Below are 24174 nucleotides of genomic sequence, written 5' to 3'. Positions count from 1 at the left end.
CAGAGTATTTTTCAACTAATGAGTGTATCTATAGCTCCTGAGTTTATTGTCCCTGCAGGAAGAATGGATGAGTTCATTGCTGGATTTCCCAAGTTTTATGCCGCCACCAAGGTAAAAAAAAGTCAAAACATATTTTAAAATTTAAGTGCTTATGAATTTTTATATAAAAGTAAGCAACTAGAGGTCGGTACGTTTGTATTGTTAATCCAATCATCCATCTCCACCGGATTAAGTTCATTAGTTTTGGATATTTCCAATCAAAATCCATTTTCAAAAAAAACCTATGTTTTTATTTCTCTCGTGAAAAACTTTCAGTTCAGAAAAGAAATAAAAAACTGAAAAAGAACCATTAAACCCTGCATTATGGGTTGTTATTACGAAACTGCAGGGTGTCCCACAAAACATGACAGTTGGTAAATAGTTTAAAATGTCTTAATCCATAATTTGTTAAATTGTTTAATACCAAAGACAATAGTAAAAATATTATATAGGAGTTATGTTATTGCAAAATTGTAAAATAAATTTGAGCAAAAGATTTTTTAAACAAAATAAACACCAAAAAGCCTTTACTATCTAATACAGGGTATTTTTAAACTATTTACGAACTGTCATGTTTCGTGGGACACCCTGTAACTTCAAGAGTCATTTTTAAACTTCTTAATTTTGAAATTAGAATGGTGCTGGGGCTAGTGGACTATTATACTACGGGTTTGGGGTGGAAGGAAACTCTGTGGTCTGTAGAGAAGGATATGTAGTAAGTTTCTACTTTTAAAAATATTGTGAACGATTCTTCTAAATATTGAATGGACGACATCTAGTGTTTTTCTGATATTTCAAAATATTTTTTATTTTTCATGATCTGAGAGTTACTTTTAAAAACATTTGTTCCTGTTTCGAGGATTTTAGATAATAAAGACGACATTTTCATATTTTCTAGGAAGGTTCGAAAATCCAGCACCAGCGAAATATTATTCAAAAAAAAAACAAAAAATATTAATAAAAAATATTATGAAATATTAATTATATGCGAATGCGTCGAATAATAAACGATGACTATTGTTTGTAATATCTAAATGATTTGTTTGGAGTTAAATTGATTATTTTACGATCCGAGTTGAATATTACAACTTTCTGAATTTGTATGGACGCTACGCTCGTCGGTGTGAGTAGTTTTTAACAATTTTCTCCTTATAGACGCAACAGATAGAAGAAAGCTTAGTAACGATGAAAAGTGCTTACTTTTCGCTGTAAACCTTTACCCCCCTTTTATTTTTCGGGAACACTCCCTTTAATCATAATCATTTGTTTATAAAGAATGCTGAAGCTTGTCTTGCCCATGGAGCTGACGTGAAGGAGCTCCTAGAAGAGCCATTGAAGGTATTTAATAAAAAGAAAGAAAAAGAAAATTAAATTAAATGGACCTTCTAAATTTTGCTTTCATGAAGCAAAAAATGCGATGGGAATTTTCTCTATGCATGTTAACCACTATCAAACCCAGCTTTTTAAACTCTTTCGAAATTGTTCATCAGAAAAATTGAACAGCAAGAAACAAATAATGACTGAAGCAATTCATATTTTTACAAAAAGAAATATCTCCCATAAGGAATCCTAAGCCCTTAAACTGTGCTGTAGGTTGTTGGAGCTGGAGGTATGAGACTAAATGTTGTTGGACCTAAAGCCGAACTCGACAAACTCAGGCCTAAGCTAGAACCAAGGTTTGAGCCCAAAACCTTTCTTTATGGGTCTATGGGGAACGTTTTATAAAAGGTCCATGGAGACGTTTTATTATAGGTCCATGGGAAACTTTTTTTAAAGGTCCATGAGAAACGTTTTAGTATAGGTCCATGAGAAACGTTTTATTAAAGGTCCCTTGGAAACATTTTATCATAGGTTCATGGGAAACGTTTTATTATAGGTCCATGTGAAACGTTTTATTAAAGATCCATGGGAAACTTTTTATTAAAGGTCCATGGGAAACGTTTTATTATAGGTACATGGGAAACGTTTAATTATAGGTCCATGGAAAATGTTTTATTATAGGTCCTTGGGAAACGTTTCATTATAGGTCCATGGAAAACGTTCCATTAACAAACGGAATTTCCATTCACAAACGGGAAATATCTGCCGATTATGCCAAACGAACCTGCACTCATCATTTCAAACGATTTAATCTGTTCTTTTTAGGAATTTAATTTCAACCGTTAATGAGCGAGCGGAAAAAGTCATAATCTTTATATTAAATCAAAGGATACTTTTATGAGAAGTTTAAACGGATAAAACATTCGATAGAAAGTTTTATCGACTTTTCTTATCCTTTCACTTTATCCTTTCACTTTATACACCATTTTTACTTTAGAGGAGCAATTTTCTGGGAGTTGGATTCTGGAGCACTCTGGAAATAATGATTATTATTATTGGCAGAATTTCTTGACTTATAGAAACACTCCGATGGAAATGGTTCAAAATTAACTTGTGATTATCTATTAATCAAAATTGTTATTTTTCGATCCGTTTGAGATAAGTCGGTTACTTTCAATAAACAAATCAATCTTTTAATAAATTTTATTATTACTCTTCTTAACTTTGCTCTTATGGGTTTCGCAATTACGGAATTGTTAGGTGTTGGTTAATAATATATTTTTTTTTCCAGGCCTGTCTTTCATTTTGTAAACAAATGTAATCGGAATATGAATATAAAAAAACGGTTTCACAATTTACAGCAAACGTTTAAATAGACTAGCAATAGTTTAAATAGTAAACAAGAGAAGAAATAAATTACACAACAATAGTCTGAGATTAACAAATAGTTTGAATAGGTTACAACAGTTTTAAAGAGAATTGTTTAAAATAGGTTATCAATAGTTTTAATAGATTAACATATATCTTTAAATAGATTATTATCTAGTTTAAATAGCTTTGCAAAAGTTTTAAATAAGATAACAATAGTTTATTATATTTTAAATGGATTATATTATAGATAGTTTGAATAGATTTAAACTAGTTTTAAAGATTACAAATAGTTTAAATAGATTAAAATTTGTTTTAATAGATTACAAAGTGTTTAAATAGATTAAAAATATTTTAAATAGATTAGCTTAAAGTTTAACATGCAGGGTTACTCACAAAGGATAAGGATGACACTTTAAAGACGACATAAAACTCTTTCAAGATTAAATTAAGCCTTCTGCCTTGAAAACTTGTAATTTCCGGAAACTGTATCAAGTGTTCAAAACACACATCTATATATAAATTTGGCTTGTCTGTTTGTCTGTCTGTCTGTTTGTTTGTTTGTTTGTTTGTATCCAATAAACGTCAAAACGGCTGAATCGATCGGGCCCAAATTTTTTGTGGGACATCTTAGGGACTCCAGGGAAGGTTTATGAATCATCAAAATTTCAAATTTTTGTCTCCATCAAAATTCGATCGTCATTAAATTTTTTAAAATTTTGAAAATCCGCGAATTATTTTTGTTTTGTTTTACGATGTACACAAAGAGAACATGTTCACAACTAATTTAGAAGATGGGCGCGAAGCGCCCTCTAAGGCTAGAAAGAAGGGCGCGAAGCGCCTTGAATTTCTAGTAGCTTATAAAGAGTCTCATCAATATTTAAGACGGGGTTGACTCTGAAGTGTTGCACCTTGGGCTTTGATTTTACCGCTCTAACTTTATTCTGCTTATCTGTAGCCCTTTACATGTACATTTTAACGCAATAAAGCACTTGTTGTTAGCTTTGCTTTTAGAAAAGTAATTGGAAAAATTCTCATCATAGTGAGAAATAGAAGGGACAACATGAATTTATTCTTATAATCTTTTCATTTACAAACATTGTATTAATTGTTGCTTGCATTAATCTACAATGATTTCCATTCATAATTACTTTTCTCGTACATATATTTATCCTTGAATGGATCCTGTAAATATGTTCAGAATGTCGTCTTCGTTAAAGCTAACTATTTCAGGGGAAAACATGTACTTTATAGCTTTTTTACACTAAATTGCAACGGATTCATGATACTCTATATGTATGTATAGATTCTAACAACCACTATTAAAAGATGTGGACGCCAGCTACCCACCAAAATATTAGTTTGGTCTCTGATTCGTAGATAAAATACCCATTTTAAGAGTTTTCACAAAAATTACCAGTTTTCCGTTTGATTTCAAAACTTTAACACAACATTACAAAGCTAGCCTCAGAGACTTCTCTCAAAAACAAAATTACTCAAGCACCCGAGCCTAATTTGACTCAAGCATAAGAGGTTTATGGTGTAAACTCAATATTTCTGACCCCCCCTGATACTCCATTGTGCCCCCCCCCCCATCCTTCTCATTGTGCATTGTGCATCAAAAAAGCTCCTGCAGTTCCGAGGATTGTGACAATATTTCCGTTTAATCTAATTAATATTCAGAGAGTGATATTCTTTATTAGTAATTTCCTAAACAAGCTTCTTATAACGTGACTGTTTGATATACACAACACATCTTTACATTACTAGAGCCTCTATTTTAGTAAAATATTTAGGCTATTTGGTAAAAATAACTATTTGGTTTTCACTACTATAGTCAAAGTTTAAAATATCACTTGCACCATCGAAATGGCAAACATGGAATAGAAAGGTTGATATTAAGGCGAGTATCAAGTTCCTTTATCAAAATCAAAAATGTAACTTTTTATAATAGAGACATATAGAAGTTAAAACTAAAAATGTTGAATAATTTGATTTCAAAGAACTACAATTGTTGAATAATTTGATTACAAATGAACGTGTGCGGCGGTGTGTGGACCCTTCTTAAAGGGAGTGACCGGCAATGTAATGTAGTTGAACTGAATAAACAGTAAACAACTGAAAAGTTTAATGTAGAATTTATTGCTACATTTTTCGTGGTCGTCTGATTGGTCTCAAATAAATCCTAAAAAATTTCTCATTAATACTGTTAGTACAACTACCGTACATTGCCGGTCACTCTCTTTAATAAAAAACATGCCTTAGCAACTATCGCCTTTTTGGTTATAATTAAATAAAAAATAAAGGTCTCGGTCTAAAAGCAGGGTATTTTTAAAAACCGATAATTTAAAATATATAAGTTTAAACTTAAGATTAAAATGTTTGCTTTTAATCTTTTTTTACGCACAAGAAACAATAATCTATTTTGCTTTTTACATGTTTTTGTGTTTTTTTTTGTAGAACTGATTAACTATTAATGTGTTTATGTGTATCCGAAGCAAATTGAAAATAAACCTCTGCTCTCTCAGTTTTTCAAGAATTGTTTTATCATTATATTTATAACCGTAATAAAAATCCCCCTCTTGTTAGCTTCCATTATCACTATTATGGTTTCAGTAGGTGAATATTTCCATTTACTGTTATAGCGCCGACATAAGGATTTATCTCTAATTGGATAATGAGCTAGATAGAAAGATAGATGTTACCGCCATGCAATTTTTATTGGTTCAGAATATGCACCACACACATGGCTGAAACCTGATTGGATGAGGCACAATGGACTCGGCATATTAGTGTGATTAGGCAGATTCTCACCTCGATCCTAGCAGCATTGTGTATTGTGACAGAAAAACGTTCTTGTGACAGAAAAAAACTTGCTATTGTATTAGAAAATACAAGTTCTTGTGCGGAAAATGCATACTCTTGCGGCCGAAAATGCATGCCCTTGTGGCATATAATCCATGTTCTTGTGGCGGAAAATGCGTGCTCGTATTGCGGAAAATACATGCTTTCCGTTAGATGATACATGCTCTTGTGGGGAGAATACATTTTTTGCGTCGGAAAATGCTTGCTCTTGTGGCGGAAAATGCTTGCCCTTGTGGCGGACATGCAATGCTTGCTCTTGTGGTAGAAAAAAACATGCTTTTATATTAGAAAATACAAGTTTTTGTGGTGGAAAAAGCTCTCTTGTGTTGGATAATTAATACTCTTGCGTCAGAAAATATATGCTCTTATGGCGGAAATTATAATGGGGTGTGTCTAGGCTATTACACTTACACTGCATATTTGATAAAACACTTCAAGAATGTCTTCTACAGTAGGGATGTTACAGTGTAAAGAAAGTATTGTGAGTGCTACCCTTTTTATAAAAGGAATGTTTAAAAAATATATTTATATGTATATATGTAGTAAATGTACTTCTACACTGCTTTCAGATTCGTATCCGTCCAGGTACAACTCACAAAATGTCAATGCCAAACCTATGGGCACAATCTTATAAGCTTCAATGTCAAACGGACATAAGCACACAAAACTATCAATACCAAACCAATGGGAACGATCTCAAAGACTTCAATGTCAACCAGACATAAGTACACAAACCATCGATGCCAAACCATGGGCACGAACTCATAGGCTTCAATGTCAACCGGACATAACCAAACAAACTATCAATGCCAACCCAATGGTTACGATCTCATAGGCTTCAATGTCAACTGGACATAAGCACACGCACTATCAATGCCAAACCATGGTCAAGAACTCACAGGCTTCAATGTCAACTGGACATAAGCACACACACTATCAATGTCAAACCAATAGACACAATCTCATAGGCTTCAATGTCAACCGGACATAAGCAAACAAACTATCAATGTCCTTTCCCATATATTTCTTCACCCCCTCCTTTGATATTGAAGTTATGAAGAGAATATACGGGATTATCCTTAGATTAGAACTTCAAGAAAACAATACAGATAGACAGATAGACAGATAGACAGATAGATAGATAGACAGATAGATAGATAGATAGACAGATAGAAATATAGACAGATAGACACATATATAGATAGATAGATAGATAGATAGATAGATAGACAGATAGACAGAAAGACATATATACATATAGACAGATAGACAATAGACAGATAGACATATATGTATATGCAGATCAAGAGATAACCAGATTAAGAGATAAACAGATTATTCAGAGAAAGACAAATAGACACACAGACAGACAGACATAAATGCAGACAGACAGACAGGCAGTCAGGCAGATAGACGTGAACAATGCTGACAAGTAATATTTTAGGGAGAATATATGTACACGTTAAATTAGGGGTCCTGGGCCAGTAAGCTTCAACTGGAACCCATTTTCACCCGCTTAATACAGATTTTTTTGTATTTTTCATTTTGTACTTTTGTGTTTGATTATGTATTTTAAATTAGGGACCAAAAGATGTCTATTCCAAGTTCCAACAGGTTGTAAATAGTTTTTTTTTGGTTAGTTTCATTTGTGTTGCAATCCTAGATACCCCTGTTTCACGTAATACATATCCACCCCTGACTGGTTTCCTTGATTCTCACTTTGAAATTGTAAACCGAGTTTAAATGTATATAAATCTCCTAATTGTAAACCGAGTTTAAATGTATGTATATCTCCTAATTGTAAACCGAGTTTAAATGTATATATATATATATCTCCTAATTGCTCGTTTTCAACATAAGATTTCTCACGAACACATAGATTCTAAATGACTTCGGACATGATCTTAAACAAAATTCAATCCACAAACTAAAGAAAGTAAACCCTTGCTCTTTTTTGTTTTCTTTTAAAGGAAACATTGCAAAAACTAAATCAATAAAGAAATATTTGAACCAAATATGTTAAAAATCTAATGAATCTTGTTAAACAAGTAGATATAGTAAAATAAAATGTAAAGCAATACCGAGTGCACTTTCAACAGTATGTATGCTAATAAGTATGTATGCCAACCATAAACGTTAACAAAAATAGATATTTAAATCGTAAAGAAAAATATATATATATAAATATATATAAAAAGGGAGGCACATGATAAATATTAAATATATCTAGACACATATATATTTTATGAGTTAGAAGATGGACAAATTAACTGATAGCCAGACAGATCTAAGCTTTTTTCTTCTACAAAAAAACAATTTAACATTAAAAATGTCACGGATTTTCCTGATTTTATTGTTTTTTTTTCAGGAATATATAATTTTGGTGCAATGATACTTTTTAATTCTGAAAATACATGCAATAAATACAGCAACCCCCATATCTGTTAACCTGAACATCTAGATATATTACGTTGTAGTAAATCTAAATGGGCGTATTATTATCACTACGCCAAACTTGTAATGCGATTGACCTAGCCTTATAGTTCGTCTGTAGATTTGAAAAAATCTGTATTGTGATTAACTTATAACTACGTCAGATACTGGCTTAACTACGCTTATATATATATATCCGCGCTAATCTCGTAAATATGTATATTAAAGTTTATCTGTTTCATAGATATCTAATTACATATTAGTTGATATAGAGACTCCGCTTTGATTACTTCGATTGTGATAGTTTACGAGATTGTGTCCAAGATGAGACATTGATAGCTGAAGATCATGTCCGAGTTGAGGCATTGATAGTTTTCGAGATCCTGTCAGAGTTGAGTCATTAATAGCTCAAGATCGTGTCAGAGTTGAGTCATTGATAGTTTGCAAGATTGTGCCCGAGTTGAGGCATTGATAGCTCAAGATCGTGTCCGAGTTGAGGCATTGATAGTTCAGAAAGTTCAGAGATCGTGCCCGAGTTGAGACATCGGTAGTTCCTTTCCGGTTTGAGATTGAAAGTAGAGTGAATTAATTAGTTAAACCTAGATTGATACAGGTTTGAGAAACCCTTATGGAGTAGGGCATTTACTACGTACATTGAGTGATGTAAGGTCACTTGATCTGTTTAGCCATTTAATGAATTCCAACAAACTAGAGGACAGTTGGCAAGAATATAAATATAGAAATAAATTTAAAAGATGAAAATTTAATTTCGGCATATTTCTATATCCCCTGTATTGTCATAATACTAGAGCTACCCCTCTTTATGTGAGAAATTACATTTATTTTACGATGAAAGAATACTCATGGTTGTCTCACCACTATTACACCTAGAATTTATCTACCGTTTATCAGAGACTGGAACTAAAAATTTAAACAATCGGTACAAGACCTGGTGTTGGTAAACTCTGCTCATTTTTTAAATTAAACTTTTTACAAAAGGTCCCTCGCGTATAGTTCTGATAGATTTCTGATTTCAAAACTGGGTTTTAATCTTAAATTTTTTTTACACCGCCCTTTTTAACCCTAAGATACTTGTACAGATATATTATCAGTTTTCTAACATTTTCTATCAAGTTCTTTGAACTTTTTCAGGGTTCTTCCCCTTTTCAAAATATAAAAAACACCCAAATGAAATATATAGTTCTGATCCAGTGCTGTGCAATGTTAAGACTATATTTGTGTTAAAAATCAAAACCAATAGTTGCATTAATAAGTGTATTTTTGATTGTTGAACAATCAGCTAAATCAAGCACTGGTATACAATTTTCAAATGAAATTCAAGATTTATTTCTTTACTCCAATTTTTTTACGGGGAGATTGCTTACATTATTTGTATGAACCAAGTTCAATAATGCGTAGATGAAGCAGGAACCGAGTTTAAACCAGGAAGATTATCTGAATTGTACTTAAAGAAGGAGTTGCCAGTTGGAGAATATACTTCAGTCCCGCATACCATCTAGCGGGATTCACATACACTTTATATACGGCAATGTTTTTTTATCAATTGGAATAAAATATACAATAAATTCCCAACAAACAAATAACAAATAACAATTACCAGACAGACAGAGTATTTTAAACCAATTGTCTTGTTTATTATTATAAAAAACATCAATTCTGTAAAAGCAATTTTTTTTTATATTTTTCAAATCACCGACCGTGCTGTGCGCCTGAAATTCGTGAAATTTTCGCAAATGACTACAGAATTTAGTTAAGTCAAGAAACAAGTTTAAAACCTATTGCCTACGCCTAAGACGCGTCGATTATTATAGGGCTTTAAGTAGAAATAAAAAATAACTTCGCTAGATTCCATTTCAATTCCCTCCCTCCCTCCGTGCTCCCTCCCAATTCGTCTGTGTTTATCTTTCATCTTGGTTCAGATTAATTCAAATCCCAGTAATTATATGATGAGGGTATTTCTGAAATAGGAACCACNTCTATATTATTATTAGTATATAAGTTTTTTTTCTAAAGGGATCTAGATATCAATCCCGGGGATTAAAATTCAACTGGAGGAATTTAGATATCAATCCCGGGGGATTAGAATTCAACTGTAGGAATTTAGATATCAATCCCGGGGATTATAATTCAATTGGAGGAATTTAGATATCAATCCTGGGGGATTAGAAGGGGATTATAATTCCACTGGAGGGATTCAGATATTAATCATGGGGTTTAATATTCCAATAAAGGGATTTAGATATCAATCCTGTTGAAAGTATTCAGATAGCCATATGGGGTTTTAATTCCCCTGGTGGAATTTAGCTATCCATAAGGGAGGTTTAATTACCACCACTGAAGTTGTTCAAACCCCCACCTAACCCCCCCCCCCACCAAAATAAAAAAACGGTTAAAAAAGTAAATTTGTGTGCCCGCCCTATAAGGGTTAAGAGAACTTTGTTTGCCTGAACTTCGTAGTTCTGTTGTTTTCATATCAAAAATATATTTAATCAATTTATTGTTTGAATCTGGCCACTATAGAGCTTGGTTTGGTTAGGGCCTGTATATATATATATATATTTATATAGGGGTCTTCTAGATCAAAGTTAGTCTATGCATAGATGTATTGATGGGGTCTCAGGGCTAACTAAATTCAGTAAACTTCCAGTTAGGGATGAATATAATATTGAAAACAAACATGAAATAAAATACATTTTCTGTATTTGCATATATTCAGTTGAATGAATATATTTTGAAATCTTGTAATTGTTAAATAAGGAGAATATATTCCCCTGTGCGGGGTCCCAGGGGAACTAAACTGGGGAAAAGGAAACTGATGAAATATGAATGGTTCAAGCTTTGAAGGTTGGAAAGGATCTCTCTCTCTCCAGTATATAATGGAGAAACATGGAAACCTTTCCTGAACCATGAATTAATAATACCATTCCAAACAATCAGAGGGGCCCTTATACTTCCTTCCTCATAACCTCCCTTCCTCCCTTCCTTCCTTTTCATTCTTTATCCTTCCTTTCCATTCTTTATCCTTCCTTTCCATTCTTTATTTGTGGGAGGTTGATGGAGGTTTTTGAGGGGATGATACTGTCTTTGAGGGAGTAAAGGTGTTTGAGGGAGTAATTGGGTTTGTGGGTGGTTGTAGATGTCTGGGAGAGGTTAAGTGTTTTTTTTTATGAGTATGAGGATGTTATTGAGGGGATGATTTTTTAAAAAGGGGTAGGGTGTTTTGGAGGGGTTAAGGGGGTTTGCAGGTGGTTGCTGTTGTTTAGAAATGGGTAAGGGTATTTTTGAGGGGGTGCTGGTTTACTCAGGGGGGAAAGGGTGTTTCTGGGGGGTTTAGGATTTTGGGAGGGGTGATGATGTTTGTGAGGGATGACATTTTTTAAAGGGGGTGAAGGTGTGTGTATAAGGATGAATGGGGGTTGTCTGTAAGGGTATGTAGCGCAGTTTAGAAACTAAAATGACCCTAATTGTTTGAAACAATGCAGCCGCAGCTCAACCAAGATTAAATGTTTGTGCATGGTTTAAATATCAGACGTGTACAGTACGATTAGATAGGACCGGTTCTCTTTCCTAAATTGTCTTCTAACTGCAAAGCACCCACATAAATTCAAAAGTTTAGTCCTTACCCAAGCAAAATTGTGATCCCAATTTTACTTAAATAAATTATAGGAACAGAGTTCTTCCTCAAACTCTGATTTTTAATTCCTTCTGCAAGACGATTTCATGTCAAATATTCTAAGTTTGAAATTCAAAGGTTTACACCATCAGGTTGAAAATTGAGTTTGTGACAAACACTCAATTCATATATGATATCTCTTTGATATTGTTTTCGCGGATAAGTTTAAGTTGACAAAATACTAGCTCTGTTTGTGAGCATGGAAGCTCATTAGCTCATTGTTCATAGCTATAGTTTGTATAAGACGTAGGGCGGTTAATACAATTGCTGCCTTTTTCTATTCCAAGAGAGGTTTGTTCATTAAAGACAAATGCAAGCCACGCATCGGTTTCGTGGAAGATATTCAAGCCAGGAATAGATTTAAACCTGCATCCCCAGGCCAACGGTTCTGGAGAAAGGAGCTAGATCTTGCCAGGTTGAGCCGAGTATACTGGCAGTCTCCACGAAGAAGTTCATCAGAGAAGTCCAATGAGAAATACATCCGCCATCCGAGGCGGAGAGTTCTCCAGATAACTTGTCTTGATTCTTACTACTCTAATAATTGATAGTTTGTTTACCTTATTTCTTTAAATACAATATTTGTGTACAATGTTGCTTATTCATTCATTTTAGTTAAGGCCCCAAAGTTTGACCAGTTTCATTTTCCAGATTGATGAATAGCGGGCGATTGAATTCTTATTGAAGAATTTCTACCTCTTTCTGTATAACAGAGCAGAGACCAATTTCCAAATTGTTTTTACAATTCTATTTGTTTCTCTACCTCACTCTCCCCAAGGAGTAAAATTAGTTTATTCCCTCCCTAAACTTTGTTTAACCTATTTTTCTGTAGAACAAAACTAAACTAAACATATCAAACATTAATTCTTTTCTTCCGGCCTTAAAGAAATAATTTTCTTAAAACAATTTGCTTAAAATTCAAATGTTGCAAGTTTGTTAAAAACAAATTCCAAAACTTCAAAGACGATCCTCAATGAAGCTTGTTTTTTACACTTGACCGCGTAATATTCTCAATACAGAAATCTTTTTCCGGTTTATCAATGTGGAGTCAGCGTTCCTCCTCTCCCTTCCCCCTTCTGCACCTTTTGGGGTCAGGTAGAGTCAGTTAGGATGGATTAGCTGGAACGTTAACATCTCCGACTCAGAGGGACATGAAGCCACAGATATCTAGCCTTGCAGGGAATACTGCTAACATCTAATCCAACAATGTTCCAGAGTTCAATTAGCTTATCGTTCGTTTTATCATTACCAATGATAAAACTGCGATCCCACCAAGACTGAGCGAACCTGCTGTCAAGATGCTGCTAACCTGCATGCTTCCAACATGAAGCTCCAGCTGTTCCCTATTTGAATGATCATGATCACCATTAACAATCAATAGTATTTTTTTATTTTCCAACCTTTTAAGACGCCTCTATAGGAAACTATTTTAAACTATTTCAAATAATTCAATTAAGTTATCGAATAGCCATTATTTCTTTTATTTAGCTGACTTTTATGTCAACAATGTTATATTTTCAGGGAACCCCCAAATTTAAGAGGAGTTGTTAATTACAATAAATATTTATTCATTTTAGTTTAATATAAACAAGATTGAATGAGATATAATATGTTTTCCTTTAAAGATTGACTATTTTAATTATTAAATGAATTTTATGTCAAAAATGTTATATTTTCAGGGAACCCCCAAATTTAAGAGGAGTTGTTAATTACAATAAATATTTATTCATTTTAGTTTAATATAAACAAGATTGAATGAGATATAATATGTTTTCCTTTAAAGATTGACTATTTTAATTATTAAATGAATTTTATGTCAAAAATGTTATATTTTCAGGGAACCCCCAAATTTAAGAGGAGTTGTTAATTACAATAAATATTTATTCATTTTAGTTTAATATAAACAAGATTGAATGAGATATAATATGTTTTACTTTAAAGATTGACTATTTTAATTATTAAATGAATTTGCGTTTCAGCTACAGAAACAATGAACGAAATGTTCTGCAGTCAAATCTTTATATTCTAGAAAAACAAAAATATCACCAATATTTTGAAAGATCAGATAAATATTTAATGGTTGTCGTTGTGATCTACACTGAAATAGACTGAAGGACACATTACTGGTCTGACTTGGTGACCTCGTAGCCCATAAAGTTTGATTTTACGCACAAGATGAGAAAAGTTAATTTATCTGATTATGTTATAAAAATTCTAACTATTAGCTCTTCAATAAGTGGAGTCATGATTGAAAACTATTTTAGATATTAATCTAACGTACAAATTATTTTAGTTTAATTTGGATTGGAAATTCCCCTCTTCTAAAGGAGAGTTACAAAAAAACTACAATGAGTCCCTTGAATTATGTGCTTTTTCACAAACTTATATAAATAGCAATTTAGCATTTTTCTTTTCTTGTTTTCAAGAAAATGGAGAAAGGAACTTAGCTCTGATTTTCTAATCCCTATATCTTTGCAACCCAATGCCGTAGACCTGGAAACTATGAATTTTTTAAGACCAAGCCCATTGATTCTTACCCCCCCCCCCCTTCCTCAGAACAGATTTTGAAATATCCAAATAAACTAAAAACATATTGCAAAGAAATAAATCTTTTCTCAATTTTAAGTTTATGCTTTTTCTTCAATATCTCAGCACTTAACAGATATTTATATTTACCTCGGGAATCAAACATTTTGGCGCATTTACATAATTCTAAATTTCCTGGATTTTCTAACAATATGAAATATAGATTTAGACTCAAAATCATAATCTTTAACATATCTGAATTCTAAGATTCTGAGTCTAAAACTAAAGAACGAAAAGTTTTGACTTAAATTTTAAGTTCATGGTTAAATGAGTTAAAATTTAAACACAGGGTTAAAATCTTGAAATCCCACAATCCCTATTTGTCTATCATCATTCAGCGGTAAGCGGCATTCAACTAATTACGATATATTTAAAAGTAAAAACTTTGATTCAATAAATTTCACGTTTTTGATTAATTAATGTTTGCTCGTAAACCCAAAATACGGTTGTAACTGGAAATATGTTTTGTGTTCCGTCACGTAAATACCGAATACCGATACTTACGTAATAATTCTTTAAATCCTTTTCTCTGATTGGTTCAGATTTTTCCCGGGAAATTCAAATTTAAAATTGAGAAAGTTTAATATTTAAGTAGCTATTCATTATTTTACAGAATTTTTAACCTCGAACTTAAAATTCGTGCATTCTTTAGTTTTAGACTCTGTTTGTGATTAAATTAAATTCACAGATTCTAATCTCTGTTTGTCTGTTTGTTTAATCGTATTTCTGATCATAACTCAGAAAACCATTGACCGACTTGCTTCCCATTTTTTTTATTTGGAAACTCAGTAGAACCACGCACGGGAATGTTCTTAACTTTGTTTCTAATTTGAGTGGATTGACTATTATAGGGAAGGTTTAGCTTGCAGGTAAAGCTGGGTTACCAAGTTAGTTTAATTCGGAGCGTATACGTTTTTTTGGATTTTATTTACTTAATTTAGGTAATCCTACAGACTGAAAATAACCATATAAGAATAATTGCAAGCTGGTTTTTAAAATCAACGACACTCATTGCCCTTTTTTTAACTTCATCTTCTAAAACCAATAAAAATGTGTTAAGAAATAAGTTTTAATCATTGTAAAAATATCTTTAATTGGATCAAAGTTTGATGTTGTTTTCCGATTTAATAAGGAAATATTAGACTGAGAAATCAGTTTATTAAGATATAGTTTGTCGGAACTCTGGAGGAAACTTTTCCCAGTATAATCTGATTCCTGATCAATTATTTATAAACAACACTAATATATCGCTTCCATTCCCTGATCAGAGATCCTAGATTCTTTCTTTCTTTATTTATCTAGCTTTTCTTTATTATTTCTTTCTATCTTATTTTTTTTTCTTTCTTTCTTTAATTCCTTCTTTCTTTCTTTCTTTCTTTCTTTCTTTCTTTCTTTCTTCGTCTTCCTTTCTTTAATTATTGTTTTCCCTCATTTTGAATTTTTCTTTTTTCTTTCTATCTTTCTATCTTTAATTTTTTCTTTTTCTTTTTTTCTTTATTTCTTTCTTTCTTTCTTTTCTTCTTTCTTTTTTTTATTTTTTTCTCTCTTTCTTCATTTCTATGCTTCTTTGCTTTTATTTCTTTATTTGATTTATATTTATTTTCTTACTTTCATTTTGTTCATTCGTTTTGTTTTGCTTTTACTTCATAAGAAAACTTTTCGCTCATAAATGATGGCCATAGCTGGCCAAACAGCTGGACCAAATTGGCTGACATTTTTTGAGGGAACCAATGGGTACTCTGGGGTTGACAAAAGCACAAAACGTTATTTTTTTAAATTCGATTTTTTTCAAAATTCGAAATTTTTTTAAAAAGTTTTTTTTTAAATTCCACAAGCAACGCCGGGCACTTAAGAATATTTTTAAAAAAAAGTTCCCAACACCATTCAGCCCCCCCTCCCCTCCCACATTGTATTCTTCTATTGACGTCTGTAAATGTTTTCAATCCGTGTATTTACTATCTTGAAACATTTTCAGTTTACAATTTCTAATGTAGAACAGCACAAAGATAAAAATAGTATTTTTTTAAAAGCTTAATGTCCCCTTGTTAGACATCATGTCGAGGTTTTATGTCCAAACACGTCTAAAGATCAAAAGTCATGAAGTTGGTGTGTTTGTGCGAGTGTTTGTGTGAGAGAGAGAGGGTACGTGTGTAGATTATAAGATGGAATAATTATCTAAAGACAGTGAACTAAGTTAATCTAACACTAAATGTATTATTATTGATTATCCAAGTAACTGTGCACAAAAACAACCACATTGATTCCCTAGGGGGGGAGGGGGATGGGTTGGGGGGGAGAAGAGTAATTAGGAAATAGAGTGAAAAGAAATAAAAAAGTTGGAATAAAGAAAAGACTAAAAAGTGTTAGAAAATTGTAAAACGCGATAGAAAAAAATAGAAACAAAGAAGAGGGAACGAAATTAAAAAATTATGGAATTGGAAAGATTTGGAAGGAAATAGTAAAGAAAAAAAGGAAGGAAGGAAATAGTAAAGAAAGGAAGTAAGGAAGGCAGAAAGGAAGGAATGAACGGACTGAAAGGATACTGAAAAATGAAAGACATGAAAGGAAAAAGTAAAGAAACAGAGAAAGAAAGGCTTAACAAAAATTAAAGAATTTTAAAATAGAAGAATGGAAAAGAAGGATAAAGAAAGTAAAAAAAAGGATAAAGAAAGGAAAGAAAGGATAAAGAAAGGAAAGGAAGGATAAAGGATTGAAAGGATGGATAAGAAATAAGATACAAGGGTGAATACATGAAAAAAGCTTCTTAATTTGGAAACTAGAAATAATGTAAAGTAATTATTTTAGTATTTAAACAAATGTTAGGATATATGTTGGTTATTGAGAAAAAAAAACAATTCTGTTTTTTTTCATTTAAAGAAATATTTTCCGAGCAGAATTTCAGTACAAAAATATTTGTAAATGTTTTTGTATGCATCCCGAAGTTTTGTAAATTAGACTAAAACTTAGCTACTTCATTTACCTCCCTTCAACTTTTTACTAAGGATAGATAATACTAAACATTCTCAAATGTTGAACAAAATTGAAAAATACAGGTAAAGGATATGTGTTATTTTTTCCCCTCTTCAAATTTGATATTCTTTGAATTTTAGTTCTTATTCTGTTTTGAAGTTGTCTTTTTTTAAATTTTTTTATTTCGTTTCTCTTCCTCTTTTTCCCGTTCTATAACTAACCAAACATTATTCCATTCCCTTATAATTTCTAAATGTGTTGGTTACACACTAATCTTGCGAAACTTAAACTTTAAACTTCTTCCCCTCTCCTTCATTTTCTTATCGCCCCCTGCCTTACTTCTCGTTCCCCCCCCCTCGCTTTTCCCCTTCCCGGGCATTTTTCTATTTATTTCTTTCCGTCTCTTTCCCTCTGTCATCCAACCCCTATTCTTTTTTAATCCCCGTTTTACCCATCCCCCTTCTTTCCTCTCTTTCTCATCTCTCTTTCCTTTTAATTCCTTTTTCTCTCTGATGCCCCAAATAATCACTCTTAACATTTACCCATTTTTCTTTACCCGTACACAAATTGCGTCTTTTTATCCTTATTTGCCCTCTAGCTCTGCATAGGATGCTCAAAAGAAGTTTTGCTCCTCTTTTCAAAGGTTAAAATATCCAGTAGAACATAAAACCACCAATCTACGCGCTTGGGAATTTTTGGCATTTGACTAATACTTTTTTTTTTGGTATATTTAGAAATGCATATAAAACTTTCTTTTCTTGTAAATTTAAAAATTGAGATTGAATGTTATTGCTCAATATCCCTTGTATACTCTTACTGTTTAGTACACATGGTGTCCCAATATACATAGGCATTGAGAGACGAATACAAGATCTTCTTAGACAAGAACTATCAGTGCAAACTTGATTTTAAAAATCATGAATAAAATAACTATGTCTGCTATATAGAGATTATTTCATGAAAACGGTAAAAGGCATGCCATTAATATGATGTGCCTGTAATAATCTCCGTAAGATAAACAGTGAAAATTGAAAACTATTCTAAATCAAAAATCATTTAAAAAGATGATCTCGAAATCGTCCCTAAAGAAGGTTCCAAAACGTATATCCAATGAATATGCAAACAGGAACATGCTTATTTTGCAGTTTTCTAAAAGGACATAAAAATATTTACTCCGAGCATCACTGGGTTTGTTCACATTTCTCCCGGAATGCCCAGAGCTGGGAACTTGTGTGTTAGATACTTAAAATCTTGGACGCTTCATCTCGATATTCACTGGTTGATTTTTTGAGTTGAGGAACTTAAAAGAAATATCTTTCGGGTTACCGTATATCCTTTTCAGTTATTCCTTCCCTGATCAAAGCTCCTTTCAATACCTGCATTGACTGTATGGTTACCATGCGGGATTTTGAATTAAGCTAATTTTCAGATCACCAAAAGCTTCAGATCAAATATTGATCTCGATATGCACATTATAAGAATTCCGAGCTCAGTGCTCTCAAAAATTAAACAAAGCTATGAAGGTTCCTTTCGTGTATCTTCATTGTGTCTATCTATCTATCTGTCTCTGAAACATACCTTGAGATATAAATACGTATAAATCCTGTAGATGTATTGAATATTATATTTGATGTCTGGTCCTTGAACCTTGTAGTATTCAGATACCGGAAATTATCCGATGACTATCTCAACCAAACCAAACTTGAAATCAGGAACTGTAAGTATTCCTTCCAGCAACCAAACCAAACTTAAAAACAGGAACTTTAAGTATTCCTTCCAGCAACCAAACCAAACTTAAAAACAGGAACTGTAAGTATTCCTTCCAGCAACAAAACCAAACTTAGAAACAGGAGCTGTAAGTATTCCTTCCAGCAACCGAACAAAACTTTTAAACAGGAACTATAAGTATTCTTTCCAGCAACCAAACCAAATTTGAAAACAGGAACTTCAATTATTCCTTTGAGCAACCAAACCATACTTGAAAACAGGAACTGTAAGCATTCCTTCATGCAACAAAACCAAACTTGAAAACAGGAACTTTAAGTACTCCTTCAAGCAACCAAACCAAACTTTAAAACAGGAACTGTAAGTATTCCTTCCAGCAACCAAACCAAATCTGGAAAACAGGAACTGCAAGTATTCCTTCCAGCAACCGAAAAAAACTTTTAAACAAGAACAGTTAGTATTCCTTCCAGTAACAAAACCAAATCTTGAAAACAGGAACTGTAAGTATTCCTTCCAGCAACAGAAAAAAACTTTTAAACAGGAACAGTAAGTATTCCTTCCAGTAACCAAACCAAATCTTGAAAACAGGAACTGTAAATATTCCTTCCAGGAACCGAATAAAATTTGAAAACAGGAACCTTAATTTTTAAATACCAAACCAAACCAACCAAACCAAACTTGAAAACAGGAACTCTAAGTATTCCTTCCAGTAACCAAATCTTGAAAACAGGAACTGTAAATATTCCTTCCAGCATCCAAACCAAACTTGAAAAAAACACCAACTGTACTTATTCCTTCAAGCAACCAAATCAAATAATCATATCCATGTTTTGTCAGAACACCTAATTTATCATAAATGAGCGAATGGTGTTTCCCAAACATGGAGTTTTTATTTTAAATTACGCGAAGCCAGAATTTTTTACTGAAAATCTAAAATCAAACATTTTACTGATCAAAGCAAAATAACAGATAAATGTCAATGATAAGGCCAGTAAGGTAGAACAGTAAATGTACATCTTGTAGTATATTCGAGAAAATGTTTAACCAATTTCTTTTCACTTATAAAAAAATATATTTAAAAAATCATTAGACCATGGAGAATCTATACATCTATGATCTTGCCTATGCATATCTTGGGGAAAATGTCCGCCCCTCTGAATTCATGAAACTGAGTCTGTATATACTAGTTCTTCTTTTCCTTTTTAATATCTCCCTTCTCTCTCATTTTCCCCTGCCGTGAATCCCTATCTGTCTTACAAATTGATATCTATGAGACCATAAATATTTAGTTTTACAAATTTGATTCTCTACATATCTATAAATATCTATAAATAACTATAGAGAGGTATAAAGATAAATGTATATTTTATACATATCTTATATCGTAGAATTTATTGTTGACTTGAACTGAATCTTTAAAGAATTTCAAGATGGCGACGGAAAAGAGCGGGAAACTTGATAAATCAGCCAAAGTTCTAGTCGCGGATTTTTGTTTTAACACACCTGGGATTCTGCGCCTTCTTACATCATTAATTGTAATTAAAAGGTTGCCTGGAGGGAGAGAGGAAAAAGTTTGAAATGTTGTCCAGGTCCTGTGTTTCAACTATTTATCTTGATTTATCCTTGAGACAGTTCAACCTTTACATTTCTCATTTACCGAGTTTTTTCTTCTATTTCAACAAATGCTAAACAATAAATAATCAGGACAAGAGAAATGTTTACTTTTTCAAATAATAAATTATCAAATCCAATAAAATTATGTAATGTTAGAAGGTTTTTTTTTAATGACAGGAGAGGGAGGGGGCATGCCCCCCTTCATGTCAACCTGACACCCCTGAAATGTGTTCTTAGTACAATTTTAAAACAAAAGGATTGTAAAGAAAGAGTTCTGGGTAATCTTTTAACATTTGTTCTTTAACTAGAATAGGTCTCATATATTTACAATTCTTTGAGGGGGAAGGAGAGGGGGGGGGAAAGGGGGGAAAACATGGAAAACATAAAATCTGAATAATTAAATCTGGAATTTTTGTACACAATTACCAAAAGGGGTATCTTTATCTTATCACTATTTCTCTCTATCTTATCTATGTCCTATTTAACTTTCTCAATCCCATCTCCATGTCATATCTCTAAATCTCATCTCTATCTCTGTCAATCTCTGAGAGTATAAAAATGGTGTTTTGAGTGTTATGGGTAAATACCATTCCTCTGGTGTTGAGTAATTAGCATTGCATTTGATTTATTTTCAATTCCTCCAAATAAAATAATTTCCCTCCAGGCCCAAAACCGTAAATGTTCCCTTTTACCCTTACTCTATCCATCTTATTCTTCCATCTATTGTACTTCTCACCTTTTTCCAATCTCTTATCGCCCTATCCATTTCCCTCATTCTTTGCTAATACAAATTCTCCCTTTTCACTTCCTTCATTCTTTTTTTTTCACTTTTCTTAGCTACCTCCCTCATTTCTTTTCCGGCATTCTTTTTTGTTTACATTCCCCTTTCCCTTTTCCTAAACCTTTCCTTATCTACCTCTCTCTTTAATTTCTCTTTTTCCTTTTCCTGAATTCTTTTTCTAGTTTACCTCTTCCTTTTCCCTTTCATCATTTATTCCGTGTTTACCCTCATTCCCCGTTTCCTTTCTCTCATCCTTCCCTTATTTTCCTCCTCATTCCATTTCACATATCCTTTCTTTGTTAATGTTTGATATTAATATTCTTCTCCCTTTCTCTTATTTCTCTTTATATCCTTCCCCATTACCCTCTCCATTTTCTTTTCCTCGCTTACTTTCCTCTTTTCCTTTCCCTCATCCTGTTCTTTCTAATCTCCACCTTTTCCTTTCACTTTTCCTTTCCTTGTTTATCTCCCCTTTCCATTCTCTCATCCTTTCCTTGTTAATGTTTAATATTAATATTTTCTCCCTTTCTTATATTTCTCTTTTTAACCTTCCCCATTACCCTCTCCCTTTCCATCACAAGTGCTTTGACAGATCCCTTGACAAATTATTCTAGTCTCCGCCATTTTTCCTTTCTTTCAAGTTTTTGTTAAAGAATATGTTCAGTGTTCACAAATAATAGTTTTCAGATTTTCAAAGCATGGAAACTGCTTGTAACGGATAATTTAGGAACATTTCTAATCAATTATCTTCAGGCCTGTAGCTATAGGGGGAGGGGGCACAGGGGCCGTATCACCCTTTTAACACAACACATTATCTGAGACCAAAAAAGAACTTAAAAGTGAAAAGAAGGAAACGAAAAGTGAAAAAAATTGGAAAAAGGGAAACCAATAGTATTTGTTAAAGGTCATTTTTCTCAAAAGGAATTTAGTTCTTGCCACAAACTCTGATTTTCTAATCTCTATATCTTTGCAACCCAATGTCTCGCAGACCTTTTATGTTTTAAACTATGAATTCTGTTAGACCAAAAAATCTAAGTTAGAAATATCAGATTGGACAAATATAGGTATTAGACAATTTGAGTTTGCGGCAAAAACTCAGTCCCTTTGTCTGCTATATGATTTGGCAATTTTTATTTGAAAGTTAGGTTTAACATCATTTCTAATTCATTTTGATAACAGAGAAACTTATCTTTTTCTGTCTTAATATAAGTTAATGATTTTTATTAACTATCTTATAGAGTTAAAAGCAACATTATAGACACAAATTGAATTAAATATAGAATTTTTTTTGAGCTCATATTCATTATTTTGCAAATACAACATATCTTCTCGATAGCAAACAGACAAAATATCAATCTAAAATGAAATATAGCGTGTAATAAGTTGATCATGATTTTTTAGCCTTGATTCAAAAATCATAAAATTTTCTGAGGTTTTCAGGTCCACAACATATTTTTTGTCTGCATCGCACCCCTTCTATATCCCCATGCCCTATTTTAGGAATTTCTCCCCATTTTGCAAATATTTTTCTATTTTACTGGATTTTGCGAAAAATCAATTTTTGATTTTCAAATTTTTTTGTCAGATTCTAAAAGTAGAGCAAAACAGCTATCCAATGATGAATCATTCGTCATATTTGGACATCAATCATGGGATTTAGAGGAGGGGTTCAAATTGACCCCCCCCCTAGCGTATCCTGGGTTTCAAGTACCCCAGCAGGGATAGGGTTAAAAACAAAAGCGCAACAAAGAAATCGAGTCTTTGCAACATTCTCTCTTATAATAATTCCTATATCTTTGCAACTCAATGTCGTAGAACTTAGATATTTCAAACAATGAATTCTGATAGAGCTAATAATCTAAGTTTGAAATATCTAAGGTGTTCACTTTTATGCTTCAAAGATGTTGGGGTTAGAAAATTGAGTTTTTTTGCAAAACTCAAATCCTTATTTCGCCACAATATGCATGGGTACTAAGAAAGTTGGGAACTCTTGTTTTGTGTGGATATCTCGATTAATGCTTGATCTCGATCTGCAGATTAATTTAATCTTTATTCGAGTAACAAATACCTTGAAGGAAATAAAGATAAAGAGATAAACATTGATCATCAAATTAAAAGTGTCCTCTGTGGATATCATGATCTGTGGATATCAGGATCTGTGGATATCAGGATCTGTGGATATCAGGATCTGTGGATATCAGGATCTGTGGATATCAGGATCTGTGGATATCAGGATCTGTGGATATCAGGATCTGTGGATATCAGGATCTGTGGATATCAGGATCTGTGGATATCAGGATCTGTGGATATCAGGATCTGTGGATATCAGGATCTGTGGATATCAGGATCTGTGGATATCAGGATCTGTGGATATCAGGATCTGTGGATATCAGGATCTGTGGATATCAGGATCTGTGGATATCAGGATCTGTGGATATCAGGATCTGTGGATATCAGGATCTGTGGATATCAGGATCTGTGGATATCAGGATCTGTGGATATCAGGATCTGTGGATATCAGGATCTGTGGATATCAGGATCTGTGGATATCAGGATCTGTGGATATCAGGATCTGTGGATATCAGGATCTGTGGATATCAGGATCTGTGGATATCAGGATCTGTGGATATCAGGATCTGTGGATATCAGGATCTGTGGATATCAGGATCTGTGGATATCAGGATCTGTGGATATCAGGATCTGTGGATATCAGGATCTGTGGATATCAGGATCTGTGGATATCAGGATCTGTGGATATCAGGATCTGTGGATATCAGGATCT

The 24174-nt window shown here is 32.9% G+C and overlaps 1 protein-coding gene across 3 annotated transcripts in view; it reads left to right on the top strand.

The window, feature by feature from the left end:
- The window catches only part of LOC111711979 (uncharacterized), a 5257-nt gene extending 2681 nt beyond the window's left edge, over nucleotides 1–2576 (top strand). For all 3 annotated transcript variants that reach the window (XM_023486482.1, XM_023486483.1, XM_023486481.1), the window contains exons 6-10: nucleotides 24–111; nucleotides 674–754; nucleotides 1315–1377; nucleotides 1633–1715; nucleotides 2357–2576. In XM_023486482.1, the coding sequence (XP_023342250.1) occupies nucleotides 24–111; nucleotides 674–754; nucleotides 1315–1377; nucleotides 1633–1715; nucleotides 2357–2402 (361 nt within the window). In that variant the 3' untranslated portion in view covers nucleotides 2403–2576. The remainder of the gene's footprint in view (nucleotides 1–23; nucleotides 112–673; nucleotides 755–1314; nucleotides 1378–1632; nucleotides 1716–2356) is intronic.
- The last annotated feature ends 21598 nt before the right edge of the window (nucleotides 2577–24174 follow it).

Source organism: Eurytemora carolleeae, unplaced genomic scaffold (genome assembly GCF_000591075.1).
Source record: "Eurytemora carolleeae unplaced genomic scaffold, Eaff_2.0 scaffold209, whole genome shotgun sequence".
In the NCBI taxonomy this organism is placed as follows: domain Eukaryota; kingdom Metazoa; phylum Arthropoda; class Copepoda; order Calanoida; family Temoridae; genus Eurytemora; species Eurytemora carolleeae.
The sequence above is the reverse complement of the archived record's forward strand: the minus strand, read 5'-3'. Positions and strand labels throughout refer to the sequence as shown.